The 24256-nt window shown below is 41.7% G+C and overlaps 1 protein-coding gene across 6 annotated transcripts in view; it reads right to left on the bottom strand.

Annotated features, from left to right (window-relative positions):
- Positions 1 to 24256, bottom strand: part of usp54b (ubiquitin specific peptidase 54b) — a 134904-nt gene that overhangs the window by 12413 nt on the left and 98235 nt on the right. For 5 of the 6 annotated variants that reach the window (XM_072667213.1, XM_072667218.1, XM_072667214.1 and 2 more), the window contains 10 exons: positions 19793 to 19898; positions 15506 to 15652; positions 13857 to 14006; positions 13564 to 13735; positions 12359 to 12535; positions 10877 to 11489; positions 9032 to 9159; positions 7653 to 7811; positions 6277 to 6396; positions 1891 to 2059 (listed from right to left, as the gene is read on the bottom strand). In XM_072667213.1, coding sequence (XP_072523314.1) covers positions 1891 to 2059; positions 6277 to 6396; positions 7653 to 7811; positions 9032 to 9159; positions 10877 to 11489; positions 12359 to 12535; positions 13564 to 13735; positions 13857 to 14006; positions 15506 to 15652; positions 19793 to 19898 — 1941 coding nt within the window. The remainder of the gene's footprint in view (positions 1 to 1890; positions 2060 to 6276; positions 6397 to 7652; positions 7812 to 9031; positions 9160 to 10876; positions 11490 to 12358; positions 12536 to 13563; positions 13736 to 13856; positions 14007 to 15505; positions 15653 to 19792; positions 19899 to 24256) is intronic. The other variant, XM_072667216.1, reaches the window with a different exon arrangement.

Raw genomic sequence — 24256 nt, 5'->3', positions numbered from 1 at the left:
ACAGCGGGGGAAAAAAGTGATGTGTTGTCCTCTGGCTTGGCTGTGCTTGCACCGTGGGTGGCTGACCTCTGCTTTAAAATGCAGGACTTTATCACACATCTTTCGCTTTATCTTACTTAGCTTATCATCACAGAGCCACAGAGGAGATGAAGAAACAACTTGACCTCAAACTCATTAGCAAAATGTAACGTTTGCACTTAATTTGACTCAATTTTCTATGTTTTAGTGATCCCTGTTCAGGACTGAAGTAAGCACAGACACAAACAGCATAGAACACACAGTACACAGTAACAGAAGCACACAGTTCAAACACATTACTGCAGGAACAGAAATGGTGCCTTGACTTTAAAGCAACACCTTGGCTATAAATTCAAATGTACACATTTCTCCCCTCATCTGAAAAGCACTTATGCAGCCAAGACATGATTTATGTCCTTTAGTTCTGAACTGGAGCTACACACTTCATGTCTACTCTTAAACCAAAGTAGCTGTAAAGGGTATTATAGGCGATAACATAGAAGAACCAATTTTTCTTCCATGAAGAACCATTTCAGTAAATGAGATGTATGTGTGAAGAACCTCCTAAAGGTTAAAAAAGTCAATATAGAGGTTCTTTGCCAGTTTAAAGGTGTTCTTCATACTTACATCTTTAAAAAATGGTTCTGTATGGAACTAAAATGTATCTTCCATGGCATCGCTCACAGTACCTTTGTTTTTAAGAGCATACCTACCATGTAGGGCTGCACGATTTCAGAAAAAAACTGACACTGCAGTATTTTGTTGATCTGCGATACATGCTGCAATATTTAAAATAGGAATTAGACATTTTCACCATTTTCTCAGAGGTCAGTGATCCAACATGTTATGATATCATTAATGCGCTCTGAGTATCCTAGACTGGAGTGAAATAAATGATATTGGGCAGAGAATTGTAAAATTACATGTACGACTACATTTGCCTTACGTGACATTACACATGCTAATATGTGACTACTGAGCACGCACACATTGTGATGACTATGCCAAAATGATATATTGTGCAGCCCAACCTTCAAGTAATTGAAGCTCAAAGGAAACATGTCTTTTTCTTTGTCTGAAGAGAAATAAATAAGATCTCGAAACATTTAGTTCTCAGAGGCAAAATTTCAAGTTCTCAGGGGCAAAATTTCAGAATCAGGAGATAAGTGCTCTCACACTAAATTTAAGAGAACATTAGAACATATAGAAGAACATCTAGGAGATTTCAGTTAATGTATGTCTATATGTTTGTTTACACCCCTTTTAATGATTGCTCTCATTGCTGACATAGATGTGCAAATGCACACCCATACAGCTTGTATTTACAGAAGAACAGAACTCTCTTGAGCAGACAGGGCCTGGGCTAGAGGGCTATCAAGCCCCCCGGCATTGAGCAGTGGGAGAATGATGTTCTCTGGATTTATGGTGCTCCATCCAGTACTTTTGGAATGAGCTGGGGAACTAGGGATGAGGTGGGATGGTGCTCATCCAACATTCTGTTCTCACTAATGCCCTTGTCGCAGAATGCAATCAGATCCTGCTCAAAAATCTAGTAGAAAGGACAGTAGAGACAATTACTCCAGCAAAAGCAGGATAGATCTTTTTTAATACCCTTAATTTCAGAAAAATTCATGAGCCGGTGTCCCAATACTTTAGTCCATATAGTGTATATCTTTCCTTTGGGAGTTGCTTGCCATCATCGTTAGCATTTGAGATAAGGAAAAAATGTGTACATTTGATTTTTTGACCAACTATAGCTTTGTATTCCATCTGCTGTGGCTATTCTCTTTTTAATGTTAAAACATATTGTGAGACAGAGGGGAGCTGGCTGAGTAGTAAGCCGGACACACAGGGGGGAGACATTAGTGGTACCTGGAAGGCCCCTGTGGGCGGCTGGGCTCCTGCGGCTGCTCTGGCTGTTGCTGCATGCGCTGCTGTAGGCCCCGCGCTCTCCTCATGCATTTTTGCAGCTTGGCGTCAGCAGCCATAGTCCTGCTATGAGTGTTAGCACTGCCCTCATGCATGGAAAATCTTAGTTTAGCTACAATGCAGAAGAACAACAACAAAAAGGAGAACAGAAAATAAAAAAGAGAGGAGAGCAGAAGAAGAAAAGGAAAGAAAAAGGAAAGAAAATGCAGAAAAGAAAAGAAAGAGCTGAGTTATGAGGGGCCCGCATGCAGACCATTTCTTTTGTTATAGAAACGACAGTAGTGAATTTTAAAGAAAGGAGAGGCGGGTGAAGCAGGGTAGCCCACTTTCCACCCAAGAATGTGGTCTAGGCTGTGTTCAATAGGCAAAGCTTTGCACAATGAGTTGTTCTGTAACAATATGTATAGATAGCCATTAGGTTTTAATGAACCCAGTAAATATGTTGCGGTCATGTTAAACCTTGTATCTCCAAAACGGTAATTTTACAGGAGATGGAAAAAACTGTCTTTACTTTTAATGAAAGTCAATGTAAAAAAGGTTTAATTTCAATTCATTGAAATGTTGCCACAATGAAAAGAACAACTGCCAGATGCAGATTAGATCAAAAAGTGAAAAACGCAAAAATTGAGATATATTTTTATTTTATGTGACAGCGACAATATAATAATTCTCATTCAAGTAAACAGCCATAAAAAATAATCTGGTGTAGAGATATTGTGCAGTTTTTGCTTACTGAACGTACCCATACCTGTATGAGTGATATGTTACGTAAGGTTAAACAAGGTAACAGTATGGAGAAGCACAAGGATGTCCTAGAGTCCAACAGGAGAGAAACCAAGCTCAAAATCTGTCGTAATGAAACAAGACTGCGAAGAATATCCCCTTTTATCTCAGCTCAGAAACTGCTGGCTGGTGATTGTAGCATCTTTGAGAGAAAATGGCTTGATTTGGTTGCTCTCCTGTCTGCAGCTGTTACATGAAAAAACTGCATGGGAGGTTAAAGTGTATTGCCATGGCTCCCTGAGAAGACATCTTTCCTTTAAAATTGATATGTCATTAAATCTGCCTTTCATGAATGTGCTATTTTCAGAACATTTAAGGCTGTCAACACCAGCTGCACTTTGGTTCGCTGTAGCTACGGCTGACGCTCCGCTCTCATGACTGCGCTGAGAGAGGAGGGTGTGGGGGAGGAGGGTTGGGGGGAAGGAGGGAGTTTAGGGCCAGCACATCACACACACACACAACACGCACACACACAAACACAGCAAGCAGGAGCACAGCCAGGACATACACCCAGACAGAGGGACGAACAAAGAGACAGCATGAAAGAGAGAGAGAGAGAGAGAGAGAGATAGGGACAGTGAGAACGCCATTGATGGATTACAAGTTCACAGCAGCGGTCGCCTTAATCTGGGCCATCTATGCAAGAGAACCAGATCCAGTTTTAAACCACTCCAAAAGCGTGACCTCGCAGACTGGGCCGCAGCTTTCAGAGCCTAAAAAAGGGGGGGAGTTTTATGTACGCTCTGTGCTTCCTGCAGGATTTCGGATTGACAGGTATTAGTTTAGTTTAAAATATTCAGGAGAGAGAGCGTACCAAAGGATTCAGAAGAGCAATATTTACAGGACCCGACTTTCCCATTTCCCACTAGTATAGCTCCACCGTTCACACACACACACACACACAAATCCACACAGTGAGTGCAGAGCAGAAAAGAGAGAGACATGGAGGTTTGCTGACCTGGATAGCAGTTTGTGAGCAGGGCGTGGTATAAATAGCTTAGTGGAGAGTTTTGCTTGGCTGAAATTGTTCTCTGCTCATTAATCATTCATGCAGGTATGCCGGTGCTTTGGACAAAACGCTGGAACCGGGATCCAGGTTGGAAAAGCCAGTCCGGAAAGACGACACCTGGCCCCGGCTTTTTATTTCGGACAAGACAAATAGCTTTTGGCAGATCTGACCTGCCCATGCTATGCCCACCAATGCATTCTTTAATAGCAAATGTTGGACAACCTTTACAGAACACAAAAACCCTCCCATTTAACCTTCACTCATTAAATCATCAAGTGATGGTTCTTTAGACCTTTAAAACGTTCTTCAAATCCAACACGGCTCTTTATAGAACCAAAAGTGGTTCTACTATGGCATTGCTCAACCAACCATTTGTGTATGTAACAAGTGCTGTCAAAAGCAGGACGAAAAGGCCAGTCTAGAAAGACATCGCCTGACTCAGGTATTTTAATTTAGGGAGTTTTAGGGTGGAGCTGAATCAGGCAGACCCCATCAAATCATGACTACAGTGCAAACTAAGTTACTTATTAAACTTATGAAAGTGTGTAATAAATGGTCCTGGGATTAGGTAGGGCATTTTCACACCTGCGCATTTTAGTCAGGTAAAGCCCCTGGGAACATATTCTGATTTATTAATTTTTTTGTATAAAACTAATCTTGGGTGCTCAATGAAGCATTCAGAAATATGACCAAAATGCACTCGTCAGACCTCTCTGAGAACGACCTGGGTGTGGTCATCATATTCTAATAAACATGCATGACTGACAGCCCTCTATTACAGCCAGCTACACTGCTGTGTGCCAGTAGGGCGGCGTACGGGTCAGCAACAGGCATGGAGCTGCCTCGGGACCTCCTGTCTGACGTGAGGGACGACAGGGCACACGGGGCAGCCACTCCCCCCAGTCACGCCTCAAACTTTAGCTCACCAGGTTTAGCTTTAGCTCTCCAGGTTGCTCAGACTCAAATAGAGAGAGTGGATCCATGTAAGCCTTGTGATTGGTCAGGGGTATGCTGATGTAAACCTGACCAACTTTTAGGACCGCCCATTCTACATTGAGAGGAGGGCAATACTGGTGAAATACAGCTTCCCAGACATTTATTAGACTTTGTGAAGAAATTCATAAAACATTTATACATTTTGTACATTTACACTGGGGGCCCGGAGGAGCCAGATTAACTAATTAATTAGAAAGAAAACTCAGATTTAGGTTTCCAGGTGCTTTAAATTAAAACCTGGTTTGTTTTCACCCTAGGGGTGATTTGTGACCTTGTTCCCACCCAACTATGTTCTGCAAGTTTGAGAATAATAGTTTTAAAAGCCAGGTAATCATTTGTATACTGCCCAGATAATTAGGCTACTACAGCTAGGAACACATGCCATTACTGCGATTGCTCCACGTTAAACTACACAGATATATTCAATAGTCCAGAACACAGGACTTTCTTCCTGTATTTTCTTTCTTGTTCCCGCCCCAGACAGGTCTGATCAATAAGCAGAGAGAAAATTTTCACATAGTTTGTTGTGACTCAAACTTAACTAAGGGGAAACGCTTCAGGTTTACAAACCTGTTAGCTGATTCAGACCAGAGCCAACAAACCATAGGTGTGAAAACGCCATTAAACTGACCAGGGCTGGGTTTCCCTGAAGTATCTCATCACAAAGATAGATCTTAAATGGTGGAGCAACAATTATATGAAACACTCTCTCAACAATGATGATTTTAACATTAGGATGCTTTTTGGGGAACTGGCCCAGCCAGAACTGCACAGGTTCTCATTAGGTTGAGAAACTTTTAAGAATTGTTGCAACATTTGATAGTTTGTCAAGTTTGTCCAACCTTTAAATTAGGGCACATTTGAGGGAGGACATGCCAACAATGGAACTTTTTCAGAGCTCCTTGGGATAGGAATCTCTCCATCCAATGGTAATTGTCCCCCAGTTCAGTCCAGCAGGGCTTTTAGAGGGGTCAGAAAGTTCCGACATGGAATTAAGACTGAATTTGTTTCTAGATCTGCAGGGTTTGGGCATCATAAGCTAAAAGGCCCATCCAAATGGCATTCTTAACGGATAACCCTCACACAGAATGAGATGTTCCAAAAACCGCTGGACTATAAAGCCGCTTCTGCCTCCGTTTAACATTGGGCTTCCCGTGTACCCAAGCCAAGCTTTTCAATAGCGTGATGCTATCAGCGGCAGTGCTAATCCACCTAGGCTGAGCCAGTCAGGACCTGCTTGTGTAACCATGTCCAGGCGTAGTGCTGCTCACGCACAGACAGAGAGAAAAAGACAGATAAACAAAGAGAGTCACACACTCAGGTAGAAAATGAGCGGACCAGGACAACAGGTGACATAAGGGTTAGGACGGACGTGTAGAAGGACAGACAGAAGCTCACAAACAAACGCAATAGCGGGCAGCCGCGGGGGAAGGGGGGCAGCTTTGGTGAGGAGAGGGAGAGGTGGGCGAGGGGGTGCTTTTTGCTGATGTTAGGCACAGTGGGCAGGCAGAGGGCGGGGTTTGGGGGTCAGCGTTACTTACACACAGCGTGATGTGAGAGCGCCAGGGCGGCAGCTGGGTCTCCAGCCTGCTCCAGGCGCAGTGACTGCTCTAACAGAGCGTCCGCCTCAGCCAGGCAGCGCTCAAAACTGCCCCCTTTCCCTGCAATTAACACACCAAGGCCAGGCCACTGAAAACACACACATACACACACACACTGCCCACGGCAGGCCGCCGTACTCCTGATACACATATATATCTTACCGGGATGAAGAACTATCACTTTATGCAGACAATGACAGGCAAGTTATGCGGTCAAGCACTAACACAAAAGACAAAGAAAGACTGCACTGTTCTACTGATGTGTGTGTGTGTGTGTGTGTGTGTGTGAGTGTGTTTGCAGATTGGCATAATGAAATCTATTCTTGCAGGAACTCTATTGACAGAATTAAAGGAATAGTTTAGTCCAAAATGCTCAAGCAACCAATGAAAGCTAATGGCATCCAATTAGCACAGCACAAACAACATCAAGCTAATTGGTGCCCAATACCCTGCATTCATGTTAAGCCAGGTTAGTGTAAAGAATGGTTCTCAAGAGAATCATGCAAATTGATGCCTACTACCTTCCGTTCTTTAACAGGTGTGCTAATATTGTGTGTACTGTAAATCTGATATCTGTGCTATCAAATTAGATAACTCGCCCAGGTCACACGCTGCAGAAGACCTCGAGGAACATTTGGAAAACACTCAAGTGGAACATCTACAGTGAGCGACGGATCATGGAGAGCTTGCGTTTCGTAACATGAGTAAATTCAGGTCTGCAGCAGGAAACCTAACCACCTGCCGCACTCCCTGTCGTTTATTTACTCTCCATCTCCCTTCTCGTTCTCTTTTCTTTTCCCCCCAGTAGGTGCACTGTGCCTCTGGAGAGCACTAAAGACAGTCTAACCCAGTTACTAAGACCTACTACTACTAAATAAGGGGGGGGGGTAATAGCAAAACATCACACATACAGACACTTCTTCAGGTTCAGCCTCATTTATGCTTACCTATCTGGACAACCAGCCTACCATCACACCTACTAGTCAAACCCTAAGGATGCTTCCCTCACTCTCATAACTACACAGGTGTTAGACCTAGTAGTTAGTAATTACTGAATTCTAAATAAAAATAATACATTTACTGGACTGTAGCCTGTGAATTTATTTTACACAGAGTTTGTGTGCTGGAGGAGCAGCGTTAAGTTCCACAGTATACTATGGTATGGTTGGGGTGACAGTTCAGCTGTTCTTGATTTCGAGCTTTAATAATAAGTGGTTAAACCTGCAATTCTGATTCATCTGATAGAAAGATCTTTTTCCCCACCCTCTGTTTCTCCCTCATTCTGTGTCCCTGTAGGTCTTATGTGTGGTATGTACCCTGGTGCTGAAGTTCATCCAGGTCCATGAATTTGCTGGGTTTGGGGTTGAAGCCCATGGCTGCTTCTCTCTCCTTTTCTTTCTTCCTCTGGAGCTCCTGTTGTCTCGCTCTGCGCACCACTTCCTCTTGCAGCTCATCCAGCTCGCTGCGGCCCTCTCCTGCACACGTGCACAATGATGAATATACTAGAGATCAAACATGTGGACGTAACACATAAAATAACCATGCAATATTTAGTGTTTTTAAAAGATAATCCACATGTATGTATGCGGACAGAACAAAATAGACGATAGACTAAACATATTTTTGACATCTTTTTGGAAGAGATTCATAACAGACAACCACAGATTTTAGGGCATATTGGCGTGGTTTACACTTTTGCTCATTCATAAACACAAATTACTGCTTATTTGAAATCTGGCACTACCTCGTGTACCATTAATAACTCACAATCCCCCGTCACGCAGAAAATACCCCTGATGAATTTAATGATCTTTGACACAGAGATGAACAGAGCAGAACATAGCAACATTTAGCTGACACTATTATGCAGAGTGCTTCACAGTTGAATTATACGTTAAAAAAAGTGTGTAAGGCGTCTTGCCCAAGGACTTTTTGTAATATGGTGTGCTTGCCTGGTGTAACCAACTAACCACCAACAGGAGGGGGATATGATGACTCTAAGGGTGTTGACAGGGGATCTAAAAATATATGAATTGAGTATTCTGGCAGAATTGTGGAGCCCAAAATCTTTTCATGGGGCACTAAATCCCTGGCAGCTCCCATGATCATGACAGAGGTTATTCTGCTCTGTCATCAGTTAAAAGAATTAGTCATTAAGTCAGAGCACTGAAACTGCATGTCTGGGATGGTTTTCATGTGTCTGCTTTCATCAAATTGGATGGAAGTTACTGTAGCATTTTGTACCACACTAATAATGTTAGTTTACTCATTGTTTTCTGTTGTTTATTAGTTGCTGTATTTTACTAGTAGCAGTGAACTCACAGTACAGGCACAGGGACTGACTGAGACTGAGGGACTGAGACTACAGTCAAAACAGTATAGTGCCATTATTGACAAGGTGTAGAAACCAGACCCTTCATGTTCGGGGACTGGTTTTGACTGAAGGTCTGCAGCAACAGTGTACAACTAGCTGATTATTGATTTTTGCTCCTGGTGATTAATCTCCAGAGTATAACTGCAACCTTAATCATGTACTGATTACTGACATTCACATGACCCTGTCCACCCACTTAACTGATACAGGTGGGTAGAATCAGTAGTAATCAACTAAACTAAATGAACTAACTAAATGTATACAGGTTTCTAGCATAGTTGAAGCTTGAGAAGGTTGTTCATGTTGGTCGCTGAGGCTCACCACGACTTGTTGGACTGCTGCTCCAGGTGGGGGATCGCAGGTCCTGCAGGATGGCACTACTGCTCTTGGACTTGGGCACTGTGCGCCAAGACGGCCCAGAGGTCAAGGCCTTCTTACCACAAGCCTCCCTTAGGGGGGAACAACAGGGTGGTCAAGGTGAGAACAAATGAATAAGACAGTATATTCTAAGTGCATGTAAATGCATACAAGATACACTGCCTGTCAAAAACGTAGGAACTGGAAATGTTATTTATTAGAAATGTAATATTAATTAGCAGGTTTTTAATGTGTTATGTGTTGGTTTGCAGTACAGTGTAAAACCTGATGAGTTTGATTGAGACCTGTTTGCCTTAAACCATTTAGGATAAATTATTTGAGTTTAAATAACATCCTGAACTGAGCCCAAACAATAGCGTTAAGTGTTATATGTAGTCAATTGAGTTGTACTGACATCACTCAAACAGAGGTCTTTACAACTGGATAGTAGGGAGAGTTATGGGGACCATAGTCAGGAGTCAGGAGTGTTTGAGAAGAAATCTGGGGAAATGGCTACACAATTATGGTGGTGGTGGTGGGGGGGGGGGGTCACGCCCAATTAGCAAATAGATGGTGCCAGGAGCCAATAGGAAAAGTGATTTTTTTACTTATCAAGGTTGTATAAGGCACATAAGTCAGTATAACTCAACTGAATACACTGAACTCTCAGAATGACTCTCTATAGGATCTAACCCTACACCTAACCCTTAGCCTAACCTAAACTTAACCTTGACCTTAAATCAACCAAAATCTTGAATCAACTCTAAAACCTAAACCTTAAACTTTACCATAAACCTAACCCTAAAAGGGTATGATTAAGGTTCGAATTAGGGTTAGGTGTAGGGTCACCCTGAACAGAGAATCATTTACATTGAATGCATAGTTCAGTTGCATTTAATAGACACTTAAAAGAATGTCAGCTGAGCATTTATAAGGCATCTACAATGGGCCATGCAAGTAAAGTGTTATCCAAAATCAACATGTGCTTTCAACAGTAGTTAGGGTGAATAGTTATACTATACTATATAAACTAATAAAATAAGGATTTAGGTTTGGTATTTTTTAAAATAGGTATTCTTCACTACATTACTGACAAGTATCAGCATATTCAGTACACCAGAAGATAAGGCACAGTTCTGGTCCTGGAGTTATGACTGCTGAATCTACAGTGCAGTGCTTTGATTAATCAGTTGTCAAACAGATAGGACATGCTGACCCAATGGGAATTTCATTAAAGTCCAATCTTTTTGTTCTGTATGAAATGAACAGAGCCCTCTACTGAAAAACTCCAAGTTCGTAAACTATCTAACTTTAAATTAGCAGCTGGGAGGGAACGCAGCAGAAACAGCGAGTTGTGAACTGCAACCAGATCCAACCTGATAATTATCTGTGAACTTTTCTAGTTATTCATGAATCTCAGGAGTGTGAATTACAGTGGCTAAACAGCAGTTCATTTGGAGCCACTGGTCTTAAAAGAAGATTTAGGAAGATGTGAATTTCAGAAGGGCTAAATCATCTTGTATAAAGAGCTGTAGATTCAGCATAATTATGCATGATGCCTTGAAGTGGCACCAGAGGCCTAGATTTATATTCTAATAAAGGAGCTATAATCCACACTGGTCATGAATTAAGATCTTAATTCTGACTGTCTGACTAGTTGGCTTCATGGGAAGAAATCTTAAATCTTTCATTATAATTATGATACTGTTCAATGAATTGTTTAAAGCTGGTTTTTCGCAGCTTTGAATTGAATCAAGCTTTTTTATTTCACTGTATTATTCAGTATATATCAGTTCAGAATCAAAGTACCTGGGTGCACTGGCGCTGGGGTTGTCATTGAGGGGCATGTCCATACTGATGGGGCTGTTACTGTTCCGCTCGCTGCTCTCATAGCCGCTCTCCATCCTCTGGATTAGCCGCGGCTGCTGATCCACACCTCTCAGAGGGGGCGGAGCAGCCAGGCGCCCCACACCCAAATTAGACCCGTCCCCTGCCCCATCTGTCCCATTCCCCACCTGCCCCACCGTGGGATCCTCTGCTCCTGTCCCTGATGCACACTCTCCGTGTGTCTGAGCCGCTGCGTCCTCTGGCAGCGGGGAGGCGCCCAGAGAGCTGTAGCCCCCCGGCCGCTGCCTGTCTCGGCTGAAGATGCTGTCGATGTTCAGGGCTTCTCTCCTGGGCCTCCAGGATGGCCGGTAGCGCCCCCCACTGGAGCTGGATTTGGACTCGCTGCTGGTGCTCTCGTCCTCCCAGTCCCTTGCCCGCGCCCCGGCCTCGGACCCCCCCACCCCCGAGCTGGAGGAGGAGGAGAGCGGGCGGTTGTGGATCATGATGCTCACTGTTTCCTTATAGTCCTGCAGCCGGCTTGTGGAGGAGGGCCGCGGCGTGGACATAGGGGTGGGCGGCTCTTTCAGGACCTCGCCTAGACAAAGGGCCAACATGTGTCAACATGTTAGATGTTCTGTGGGATTTGGATGGGCTGTAGATGACTGAGAAAGATGGAAGGTATCAAGAATGAAGTATCAAAATCAAAAGCCCGTAAATGCCCTCAGCATGGCCTGCTTGTTACAGAACTATAATTTGGCAGAAGGAAATACTAACATTAAAACGTATGCTATGTTCACGGCTCAATATTTATTACTTACTAACATTTATTTTCTGAACTGTCCCTCAAAGTCCTGTGTTTTATTGGAAAATAACAACACGGCTGTGCTAAAAAAAGGGCATTCGCCTTCGACTTGTGTCTACTCCATCAGAGCCATGCTGCCAATAACACACTCCCTGTCATGTTCTATTGTGTTCACTTCGCGAACGATGACTGACAAACGTCTTGCGGAAGCAAATGTCACAAGTTCCACCCAAAAACTTTAAGCTATAAACCATTAGCAGGTAAAATTTGGATTTGTGGGAATTTATCCTTTGAATTTTGAGGGTTTCTTGCTTTATTCACATCATCCCAAACTCATACCAAACCGTGAGGCCCATAACACTGTACCATTACACCCAACGTTCACAACATTTAAAAACACCTGCTGGTATACATTTGTATAATATTTTAATCAGCAGTGATTAGGTCATTATTGAAGTAAATAAAAATCATTATCAATATAACAAGTGATTACAAACCTTCTAATGGTAGAGTAGACCGTTAGGGACAACGCACAGTGTTAAGTGTTAGCCCACTGGCTACTTTTCAACCGCATATCTTGAAAAGCGTGAATGTTGGTTCCCCCAGCACTACATTCCCAAATGATGCAATTCTGTGTATATGACTCTTTGAGAAGGCAGTACCTGCAGAGTCCATGCTGTTCTGAGAGCCACTGCTGTCCTGATTACACACCACGGTTCCCTGAGAGTCGGAGGAGAAGTGGGAGGCCATGGACTCATGGTGCGAGCGTGAGTGCTTGTAACTGTAACTGTCTGTGGACGAATCTGTGCGTGTGTCACTGGAGATTGATGGCTCCCTCCCTGAAGACACAACAACCACAATAAGATTCAACCATGAATGCAGTCCCACTGAGACTGATTATACCAGAGTTTGAAAAGGTGTTTCTGAAAGTTCCTTCACTTCCTGCTGTATAAAGTAGAGCTATGTACCCAGAGCTCTGTCTGTAATAGTAAGCGTTCAAATTCACCTAGTGGCCATGTGATAAGGCCGTCTTGGCATTGTTATTGTTATTGTGTTGTGGAGCATAATGTTGATTCACACTTCTGTAAAATAGTAAGGTTGGAGGCAGCAACAACTTGAAGGGTAGAGAAGTTGGCTTGGTTCAATCCACTGGCCCAGCAAGAATTACATATTCTAAAAAGTACTGGATGGAGCACCATCATTCCAGAGAACACAGTTTCACTGCTCCACAGCTCAATGCTGGGGAGCTTTATACCCTCGTAGCCCATGCCTGGCATTAGGCACGGTGCCAGTAGGTTCATGTTTATCTTATCCAGAGAGTCCTAATCTATTGGCAACACTTCTCCACTGGGACTAGACAAGCTGTGTGAATGCATTTGCACATGTGCCAGCAATGGGTAAAATGTCAAGTTGCTGAATGCATTCATTAAAAGGGTGTCCACAAATATTTAAATACTGCCAATTCAGCATGCAATCAATTCAGCATAGTAAATTAACCTACCATGAAGGTAGGTGGGAGAAAAACAGAGTCTCCAGAAGAAGCCCACACCAAACCTCATAGAGGCAGAGACTGGAGCAAGAATTGAACCAACAACTCCAAGTCCATGGAGCCACCATGCCCCCCGTGACTCTAACATTCAACCAAAATTCATTATTCTGCCAGTAAAGTCCCTCCAACTTCTCAACAAGTACCAAGTACCAAGGACTGCATTTGTAGGTGGAGCACAGATAGCTCAATTACACAAATTGACTAGTAACCCCCCATACTAGTTCTTTCTCTCGTCTTCATGGGCTTTCTCCATTTCCCCTCCTTCCCCCACTTTCCTCTGTCCTCTCCTTTCCCCCTTTCTCTCTCTCTTTCTCATACCGGAGTCTTCGCTGTCGTAGCCCGCCTTGCTGCAGTGGTGCAGGTCCAGCTGAGCTGAGGGTACATCCTGCGATGACACAGGCGTCCCCCGGGGGTCAGCATAGAGCAGCAGCAGTGGCTGGTAGTGGCCCTTTATACAGCGTGACACCACGTCCTTCCACTTGGGTCCAATCTGACAAGAGTAAACACACACGCACAGCATTGGAAACACATCAGTTACCTTCTCTTTAGTGAGGAGCAGGAATACGATTGAAGAAACTCAATGCTGCTCAATCTGCAATGCCGGACGCTACCTCCTTGACGTGCGCATCATCGAAGTACATCCACTTGCGTATCTTGGTTTGGAAGAAGAAGGTGGAGTAGTGCTTGCCGTAGTAACACACCATGCCCACCAGGTAGAGCTCCGATTGCTTGGCCCGGTCGTCTGTCACTCTATAGAACAGCTGGAGGGCGGAGACAGGGAGAGAGGTTTGGCGCCAAGAGCCAATCGAACAGTGCATGACATAAGCGAAGAGTTTACCATTCAGACGTATGGAACCGCCCACACTGTACTGCAGTGAGAGACTAAATCATCAGGGGAGATACTGACTCATCAGCACTGCTGGAGGGCGTCCTGACTTATACGATCACAATGACACTTTAATGAATACATGCCACATAGCGGTATATTCATAAAAGTCACATGACTGAAGCTGAATGTTTCTGAGATGTAATCTTCTAAGGAAGGTATTAGCAGCTGTGAATGCATTATTATATATATATAGTGCAGGTGGCATGTCCTCCACATAAAACATCATTTTTAACTTTAAAAAAATAAGTGACTGTCTAACAATTTCAGTGAACATCAAACAGTATATTGAGAGATAATCTTGTGTTACATTCTGATAACTTGATGTTCAATAAAATAAAAAAAATAAAATTAAAAATTGAAATTTATTAAAATAATAAAGAAAAACTAAAAAAGTAGCATTTTTGATAGTGCAGCAATGAGTACAGTAGGGGACTTTTAATACACTATACCGGACTGCTTTATATTTTGTATTGTTTACTTTAATTATTGTATTATTATTATCATCATCATTATATATATATTTACCTGTCTAAAAATGTCATCCGAGAAGAAAACTGAAAATAAGGTTTCTTCCTCAGTCTAAAATAGATCAAATAAAATCTATAAAATTATATAATTTATAAATATTAATCTACAATATTCATAAACTAAAACAAAAATATAACAAATGCCCTGGTAAGAAAATCAGTTTCTGTCTAAATAATCATTTGACAGGTTTCCTTTGCAAACTACTGGTAGTTTAATCTTACACTCTTTTAATCTTACATGACTTTTATTACATCCTTGGGGCTCATTTATTTTCACTATTCATTTACCATGAATATGTTTTCTTATTTGAGATTCGTTTAATTTACATTTGCATTTGGATCCATCATTATAAGAGCATAGCTGTGAACAATTCTGCAGTTTCAAAACACATGAATCCGACTGAGAGGTTTTGTAATGACCCTCCTTAAACTGGAGATATTGGTGAATGAGGGCCACAGTTTAGGAACTGCATGGATAACAAAGCAAACTCCTCAGTTATTCTGAAGTAAGCTGAACACATTGAAAATCGTGGCCTTAAGGGACGTTTCGCAGCTGAAAGGTCTGGGCGATAATGAGTGCAAGAAGAGGATAAAATGTGTGGGGACTGGCTTGGTTTCCATATACGGGCTGTACTGACTGGGAAATGAGACTGTAACAGTGTTCACAAACTACATTGAACTCATAAGGGTGAAGGTTCACTGGTCTTTCATGACATGGGCCTTCTGAAGACATGTTAAGTTATTACAAATAATTAAGGTGAGCAAAAGAGAGTGGCGGAAGCCCATGACTGTTAAATGGACAAGATGGTCAGTGACAACAGAAGAAAGTGTATGTGTGCCTTACATCCCCCAGGCGTAGGCAGGTGCCCAGGCTGTGGATGACGTCCTCAGCCAGATCTGAGTGGTCAGAGTCCCAAACCAGGCCGATGCTGATGATCTCAGGAGAATTCATCAGGACTCTGCGGATACGCAACATTTCTCCACAGTTACTCTGAAAAACACACAGACAGAGGGGCCTTTCAGAGACACTGTGTGTGTGTGCATGTGTGTGTCCTGCATGTGTTCATTTGCACCAAAGACAAAATACAGTGAGAAGGTATAGTTCAACTCTGCCAATGTATATGTGCGCTTGAATGAGCATGGCGGAGAGAAAGAGAGTCTTTAGAGAGAGCCCGCGTGCTCCAGCAGAGCCTTATGTTCAGCACCCAATGTTCTAGCAGCTTTCTTTGAGTCATCAGCCACCGCCGAGCGGCTTGGCAACGGCAGTGCGGAAACAGGAGGAGAAAACCCTGGCGGTCAGTGCTACTGCCAGCCTGACCCCTGCCCACCCCAAACACTGCTTTTGTGCAGTGGAAAGAGAGAGCATGGGCAGCAGGCTGGAACCAGAACCTGGCAGGAAGGGATTAAACAAAGAGCGCTGTTCTCAAAACTCAGCCATAGAGCATCTCTCTCTCTCTCTCTCTCACTCTCTCCCTCTCTCTCTCTCTCTCTCTCTCTCTCTCTCTCGAGGTGACAAATACCATCCAACCACACTTCGCAAAACAACAATGCAGACATCATAGAACATATACACATACAGGTTACAGTAATAACAATAAACCTGCACTATACTGACAAAAGTATTGGGACACTTGCTCATTCATTGTTTTTTTTTCCAAAATCAAGGGTTATTACAAATGAGTTAATCCTGCTTTTATAGGAGTATCTCTCTCTACTGTCCAGGAAAGGCTTTCTACTAGATATTAAATGATCACCACCCTACATCATCCTTAACTCTCCATCTCGTCCCAAAAGTATTGAATGTAGCTCCAACCATCATTCCATCATCCCCTCTAGTTCACTTCAGATATTAGGCATGGAGTCAACAGGTTTAAGTTTATCTGCTCCAGAGAGTCCTATTCTTTTGGTAATACTTCTCAACAGGAACTCAACAAGCTGTGTGCATTTTGCACACCTGTGTGTCAGCAATAGTAAAGTAGCAGAATGCATTCCTTAGAAGAGGTGTCCACAAACATTTGGACATAGAGTGTAGTTTAGCTAGGTTACACATAGAGCTAGCTAACATTAGCAGTGGGCTAATGCATAAGTAGCTACAAACAGTGGCTACATAATTCAGGACAATACAAATTTACAACTGAAAAACATCAAGCTTGGCGTCGCTTTTCAGGCCTTTCGACTTACTCAGCTTTCGCTGTTAAAAAACCCACCCTAACTTGACTTCTTTTCTTTCTGTAGATGTGCCAGCTTTTGAAGGTATCACGCATACCTTCAAAAGCTGGCACGTCTACAGAAAGAAAGAAAATAGGTCAAGTTAGGGTGGGTTTTTTAATAACTCTGCCCTTCTTGTGAACCCACCTTGCTAACTTTCAGCCATGCGTGTTTGTGGAGCCATACAACAGTGTTCACACATGTGCATGTGAACAGGGACATGAGGTAGTTAGGTGGACAGGCAGGTAGGACATCCAGTCATTTCATTTGGTCTGTTTAAAATGACTGGACAGGGTTTTTACAGTCCTGCCGCCTCCACAGAGAACAATCCTTTTTCTTCTTATTGTCAGAGTGTTTAATTGATTAATTGCAATCTAAATATTGAAACGTATTCAAAGAAACTGAGCATAAATACTCCTAAAACACCTTTTCCAGCTTTAAATGTAGTACTTCACCATGTCGCAAAGATGCCGGATGCCAGATGCCTGTGCTGTAAATGGCAAACATGTGCATTGAACATACTTATCAGTAACCGACAGCAGATAGCAACAGCAAAGAACAGTCTGGCTCAACATCAACATTTTCAGCATTTCAGCAACTCGCCCTGCATGTCAGTTACCCTCACATATCGCCATTGAAACCTAGAGATAGGGTCATACATGCTGAGATCCTTTAGTAGAGATGGGGCGACCTAATCAACGTCACAGATTATGTAAATACGCCGCCGTGCATTGGTGCATCGCAAAGATGGCCATGTCCACTGACGATATCCAAATTTCTCTGGAGAGCTAGCCGCAGCTAAACAAACTCACCCACATGCATCTATAATGTGGGAGTATTTTGGACAGACACCCAACAGTGTGTAAGCTTTGCAAAGTGGAGATGGATTTTCACAGCAGCAGAACTGATATGCATGTGCACTTGTGGCGCAAGCATCCCAGAGTGCTTTGTAATGACGGCAACAAGACAGCACTGTAAAGCTGTGTCTTCATTGCCCCATGATAAAAGTAACTGCTGTTATGGTAATGTAATGTTGCACCATGTGTTATCTAACACTGCTGTTTGCTGTTTACTATATTGGCCGTGTAACGGTAAAGAACAGGTTAAACTAACATTAGACACAGGAGCACATTCAGTGCACCACAGGAGTTCATTCCTATGTGTGGCCATCAAACTCTATTACTCAATGTGTGACACTATGGTTCATCTGTGCAATACTCAAATTATCCTGTTCATATGTGCAATAATAATAGAACTGAAATTCATTTTAATATGTGTGCAATAACTCAGAGGTGCAATAATTTCAACTGCTTTATACACAGTTACTGGCACTTTGCCACTTTACTACATTCATATAATTGATATACATGTTTTAATTTGTTCTCTTTTTGTTTTACATTTTATTTTATAGAGTGTTTATTTTAGGATCAATAAAGTATTTCTGATTCTGATCCATTACTGCCTGTAAATCAATTGAATTATTTTCCTTGCACTACACTGATGCTAAAATGTATTTGCCAGTGGTTACTTTCACTACATTTTATCACAGTGAAACTAAGTTATAACCATTTTAAGTTTTAGGTCTAGTATTTCAGGGAAAATACTGATACTCCATTTCAGGTAAAGGGTTGCTATGCCATAAAACAAGGCTTATCTATTAACACTGAGGTATATGTGTTTGCAGAATGATGCCATGAAGTGAATACTGTGTGTTTTTAAGAGATGATTACTATATATTACTATATATATTATACTGACATTAAGAGAGATCTTTTATTTTCTTATTATGGTTAAATTATTTTCAGTGCACTTTAGTGCACACAAAAGCGCCTTTAGAATAAGCAATAATTTAATCGTTAGATTAAGTTAATTACTGACTAATTACAAACTGAATTTATGGGTTAATTCAGTTTGTACTTTTCTTTGGGGAGTTAAAATTGGTTCCTCTATGGTGGTGATCTAATGAACTACTAAAGTTGGAAAGTGACATGCGAGCAACAGCAGAGTAGTTCTGTTGAACTAACAGAAAAGAATAAAATCCAGCCCAAAAAGAGAATTAGTACCTCAGTGTGAATGGCTAAATTGGCATGAAATAAAAAATCTTAATAAAATAATAAACAACCAACATAAATATAGAAAAATACAATTAAAATGAAAATAAAACACGAAATAAAAAATAATAGGATCATATCAGATGGATGAGTTTAAGTAAAAGTGTATTGAAAGAAATGTTATATAAGTCGATCCTTCAAACTATTACTTAAGTCAATTCAACTAAACAGAATAGTGACTACTAAATACCCACACAGAGAACAACCAGTGACTAGCTAATACAAAAGGACAAACACCCAGTGTCCCATGAGCCAAAAGCCTGAATGAGAGCCCCTGAGCCTGTCACACTGAGCGCCAACAAGCCACAGAAACAGACCTCAACTTCAACGCTGGGTCAGGCTTCTTCTCAACACTGCTATAGAGCTTTTCTCACACGCATCTCAGCTCAACCAACTTGGGGGGGCCTAGGAGAGGTGTGTGTGTATGTGTGTGTTGGGGGGGGGCAATTCAGGACACTAGTTTAAGCAGTTACACACGTAATTACCACTGAAACTGGACTAAATTCTCATCTCCGGATCTAAACTAATCCGACAGAGATTAGCAGGGAGTGAAATTTTGGAATAACGTTGACAGCAGAAAAGAGCTCTTTTATTTTCCTGCTGTGTCTGTCTGAAGCTAGCAGACTCGTGTGGACTGGAGAGCAGTGTGGACAAAGAGCTGGTCAGCAGGACTGGGCAGTTTCCGCAGCCAGCTATATCTCTGAACACCAGCAAAAAAGAGCCTTTGTGCTTTCAGGAGGAAGCGTGAAGGATAAAGTAATTGCTTGTGTAAATGTGTGTGCGCGTGTATGTGTGTGTACGCGCATGCTCACCGGGCAGTTGCGCAGGTCCCCCATGGTGCTGGCATTGCGGAGAAGCTCCCCGAACATGTCCGGCGTGGGCTTCTCCCTGCACTCCAGCATCCGCACGGCCTGGTTACTGCAGCAGAGGAGCAGAGAGACACACGTGTCCTCAAGTACCAGCAGGACTAATCGATACACTCCAAAGCAGAGACGTAGTTTTCAGGGGGATTAAGGGGAAGGTACAACTTAAAAAAGCTCCTTATCTGGGCAGTAAGTGTTGGGTTTTTTTGATTGGCTGATCCAATTCCATGCCTCAAAACACACAATGTACCCTACCTACCTGGCAACACTTGTGTATTGCTCCGTCTTAAACCCATTGTGCCTGTGTGTTTGGTGTGTGCGCAGTTTGGGACATAAATATAGTATAGGCACTAATGTCATATACGCTGGCTAATACGTTTTAAAAAATAGTTCCGTTGCCATGACAGCAAGATCAGACAATGTGAAAGATTCATTGTTGAGTTGAAGACTAACATCAACCAATTGTATGAACCCAAACAAGACCACAATGTTTGCTGCTAGGTTACGTGTGTTTTGGTATTGGTAAGACAACTAGTATCGTGCAATACTGGCACTACTAGCCAACATCGCTCAGCCAATCACATTGCACTGTAACTGTAACATTGCATTGCAACTGTAGTATAAATTACACTATTTTATTGTAAATAACTCTCTTATATTTATTTATATTTATTTATTTATTGGCATTACTGCACATAGAAACTGTTGGATATTGACATCAGCCCACCATTCCCACTTCAGTGAACCTCTAATCGGTTATGTAAAGTAAAGGGGAACAATACTGCAATAATAACTGTAAATAAAACATAGTACATTAAACGCACACCTGCATTGCAAATTATAAAGCATTTCCAATTATAGCCCTTATTGCCCACTTGACACTGTGTGCTCAATTGAAAGGATAGCCTAAATCATTACCATATAAATCCTCCAGATCACGCTGTCAGCAGAGTTACACCCATTCAGGAGAAGTGAATGCTCTCAGTTTAAACATATCTAATAAACGTGTCAGATATAACTTCATGTCTGTATAAAGTGCTTGTTCTCAGCAGATTAGTATTCCCCGGGAGGCATAAGAAGCCAGTGTGGCCATGCTTCATCTATAATCCATCTCCACATTACCTGCAGTAGGACAGGAGCCTCCAGGCCTGCACTGAAATCACTGCGTTTTAGTGGCTAATGTTTTTCTAAGCATTGCAAGATAGCATATCTCAACATTTCAGAAGCATATCTCCTGTACTGGCCTGGCTGTCAGCATGTCCTGATGAGAGGGAGAAATGTGCCGAGACAGGCCCCCAAGGGATCAACAATGTCTGTGCGCGCACACACAGACACACACAGATATACATGCTGGCTCCAATCACTCAGACAGGTCAAACCCTGCTGTCTCTGTCCTACATTACCTATTGTGATTGCACTCACAGGAGAATTGCCAATTAACCCTCAAAATGAGAGAACACACCGATACACTGATTTTTGTGCAGGTTTACGTACTTCTGTACTGACATCTTCAGCTAATAAATCCATTAACTGAAACATCACTTTGCCTGCAATGTACTCACACACACACACATTCTCTATGAACATATTTTTGTGGACACCATGGGAATGCATTCAGCTACTTTAAGTTGCACCTTTTGCTCACACAGATGTGCAAATGCACACTACCAGCTTGTCTAGTCCCTGTAGAGAAGTACTGCCAATAGAATAGGACCAGATAAACATTAATCTATTAGCACTGTGCCTAATGCCAGGTGTGAGCCATAGGGGTATTAACCCCCCCCCCCCCCAGCATTGAGCTGTGGAGCAGTGGAACTGTGATCTTTAATATTTCAGGATGAGTTGGGGAACTGGGGATGAAGTGGGGTGGTGATCATCCAACATCTGGACTTCCCTAATGCTCTTGTCACTGAATGCAACTGAATGCAACAAATCCTCAGAGCAATGTTTCAAAATCTAGTAGTAAGCCTTCTCTGGACAGTAGAGACAGTTACTCCAACAAAAGGATGAACTCTTTTTTTAGTTTCTCCATGGTTTGAAGCCTCTAGCTGCTCTGTACACTGTGTAAATGATTCTGGATGAACAGACCAATAGAAATGCTTGAAATTATTATTATTTTTAATGAAAATTTTACATTCCCTCCATTCAAGGTTATGGACATTTGTGTTGTTATTCTTTGCATTGCATTAAACTTTCATGTACAAAAATTACAAAAATCCCTTTTTTAACTTCTGTTAAAAGTTAAGGTACTTTTGTACTTCTCCTGTATTGACTTTTCGGAGAATTTTTGCAAAAGATTTAACCTGTTAAAATTAGAATGAAAAAGTTGTTTATTTGGATGTGTAGAGTAGTATTGCTCAGCACAACACCAATATTCTAATAAATATAAATAACATTAATACAAACAGCTGTGATTGTACATCACTATGTTCAATAATATATCTCCAAAGCTCTTCTCTTTAAAATGTGAAGTTGTTGTTGTAGATACCTGCATCTGTTCTAATGCAATCTGGGGTTTATTTAAGCAAAACTCTCTTTTTGCTTTTTCCTGATCCAATTACAGATGTGATGCTGCACAGTTTCACTTCAGAATGTTATATATATATATATATATATATATATATATATATATATATATATTCCATTAAACCCTTAAATCTAAGCTATATGACTTTAGCTAGGAAATAAGGGAGACAGGTTGAGCTGGTTCTCCACTGTCAGTGAATGTCTCTTTATAGATTTGTGATTTTTACCATAAATACACGCATTTCAATATTTTTGACTAAAGAAGCACTGAAATGTTTTAATTAATCATCAGTAGGATTTTATGTTGGTATAAAAATGAAAAAAGTCTCTACAGACAGTGTGTTAAAAAGTAGAAAAGTGTGTTAATAAATAATATCATTATTTTTTAGTGTTGATATTCTGAGATTCAGTGTTGCATGTAATTCATTTCAGCATCAATCTCAAGGAAAAAGCTGTGCATCATCAAGGATGGGTGGCATCATTTCAGGTCACCTCTCAATTCCATTCCTATCTGTAATTCCAGATGCTAAAATGGACAATTCCGAGGATTATGGGCATTAACAGGGTGAAACACCGGGGCAATCAGGAATTATTTATGAATCACGCGACACAAAATGCAGAATGGCTAATCCATCCTGTTGTCCTTGCTGCTCCATGTGTACGAGTGCATTGTAATTTTCCTTTAACAGCTCCATTATTTGAAATGCTCGGGAAACCATTTAATGATGAAAAAGTGGCAATTTGTATCTTTCGCTGGGTGAAATGTGGCAGCAATTGGAACTGATTTAAGTTCATTGAGTGAGGGTGACAATGTTCACCGTTTTTCACACCACATCCTTCCTCACTCAGCACTTCTCCACATTGTGGGCCATCATGCTTTAACAGTCTCATCACTCTAAATTCTAAAATGTCGGTTCTTTCGTTTCTCCATGGTGGTCATGCCATATGATATCTAATTTTATATCTAATCTAAAGTTGTTAAATACGGACAATTTAACTGTACTCAGCCTTTTTGGTCACACTGCAACTTCTTCTATATGTCATTGACTTGGGTTTTATGGCCGAAGTGCTTTTCCTTATACCCATTACAGTTCATTACAGTTCATTACATTATTACACACTAGGTATTAGTTTCCTAGTAGCTGCGGAATCATTCATAACATGTACTGAAAAAGTTAATACACAAAAAAATAATATGCCTGCACTTTAAGTGGCTAATCATATACACATGACTTTAGCTTTACATGACTTTCGCTAGGAAATAAGGGGAACAGGTTGAGCTGGTTCTCGTTAAACTGTACCTGAATCTCCACTGTCAGTGAATGTCTCCTTACAGATTTGTGATTTCTGCCATAAATGAATAAATGAAAAAAATATATAATAGCAGTTAGGTACACTGAAAAGTTACATATTGTAAACCTCAAACACTATTGTGTCCTTTTTGAGAATTTTATTATATTTACACCCCCAGAGCAAGGCAGGGATGCCAATGAAACTACCTGGATACTAGCTGGGTGCTAGGCTAACAATCATTTCTACCAGACCCTACAAAAATCTAGAGAACTATTTTTTGGACGAGCCTCCCCTTAAAAGGAAAATCAGGCTTTCTTTCTGAAACAAAACAACAGGGTTGTAAATTGGCTTGTAAAATCTGGGCATTTTTGTCCCAACCAAAGTTACATACACTAAGTCTAAATGTTTGTGGACAGCCCTTCTATGATATACATTCAGCTACTTTAAGTTGCACCCACTGCTGACACAGATGTGCAAATGTGCACACACACAGAACTGCCAACATAATAGGACTCTCCTAAGTATACGAGCATGAACCTATGCATAATGCCAGACACGGACCAGGGGGTATAAAGCCACCTCGCACTGAGCTGT

The sequence above is a fragment of the Salminus brasiliensis genome, chromosome 22, assembly GCF_030463535.1.
Source record: "Salminus brasiliensis chromosome 22, fSalBra1.hap2, whole genome shotgun sequence".
NCBI classification, from domain to species: domain Eukaryota; kingdom Metazoa; phylum Chordata; class Actinopteri; order Characiformes; family Bryconidae; genus Salminus; species Salminus brasiliensis.
Note: the sequence above shows the minus strand (reverse complement) of the source record. Positions and strands in the feature narration are given on the sequence as shown.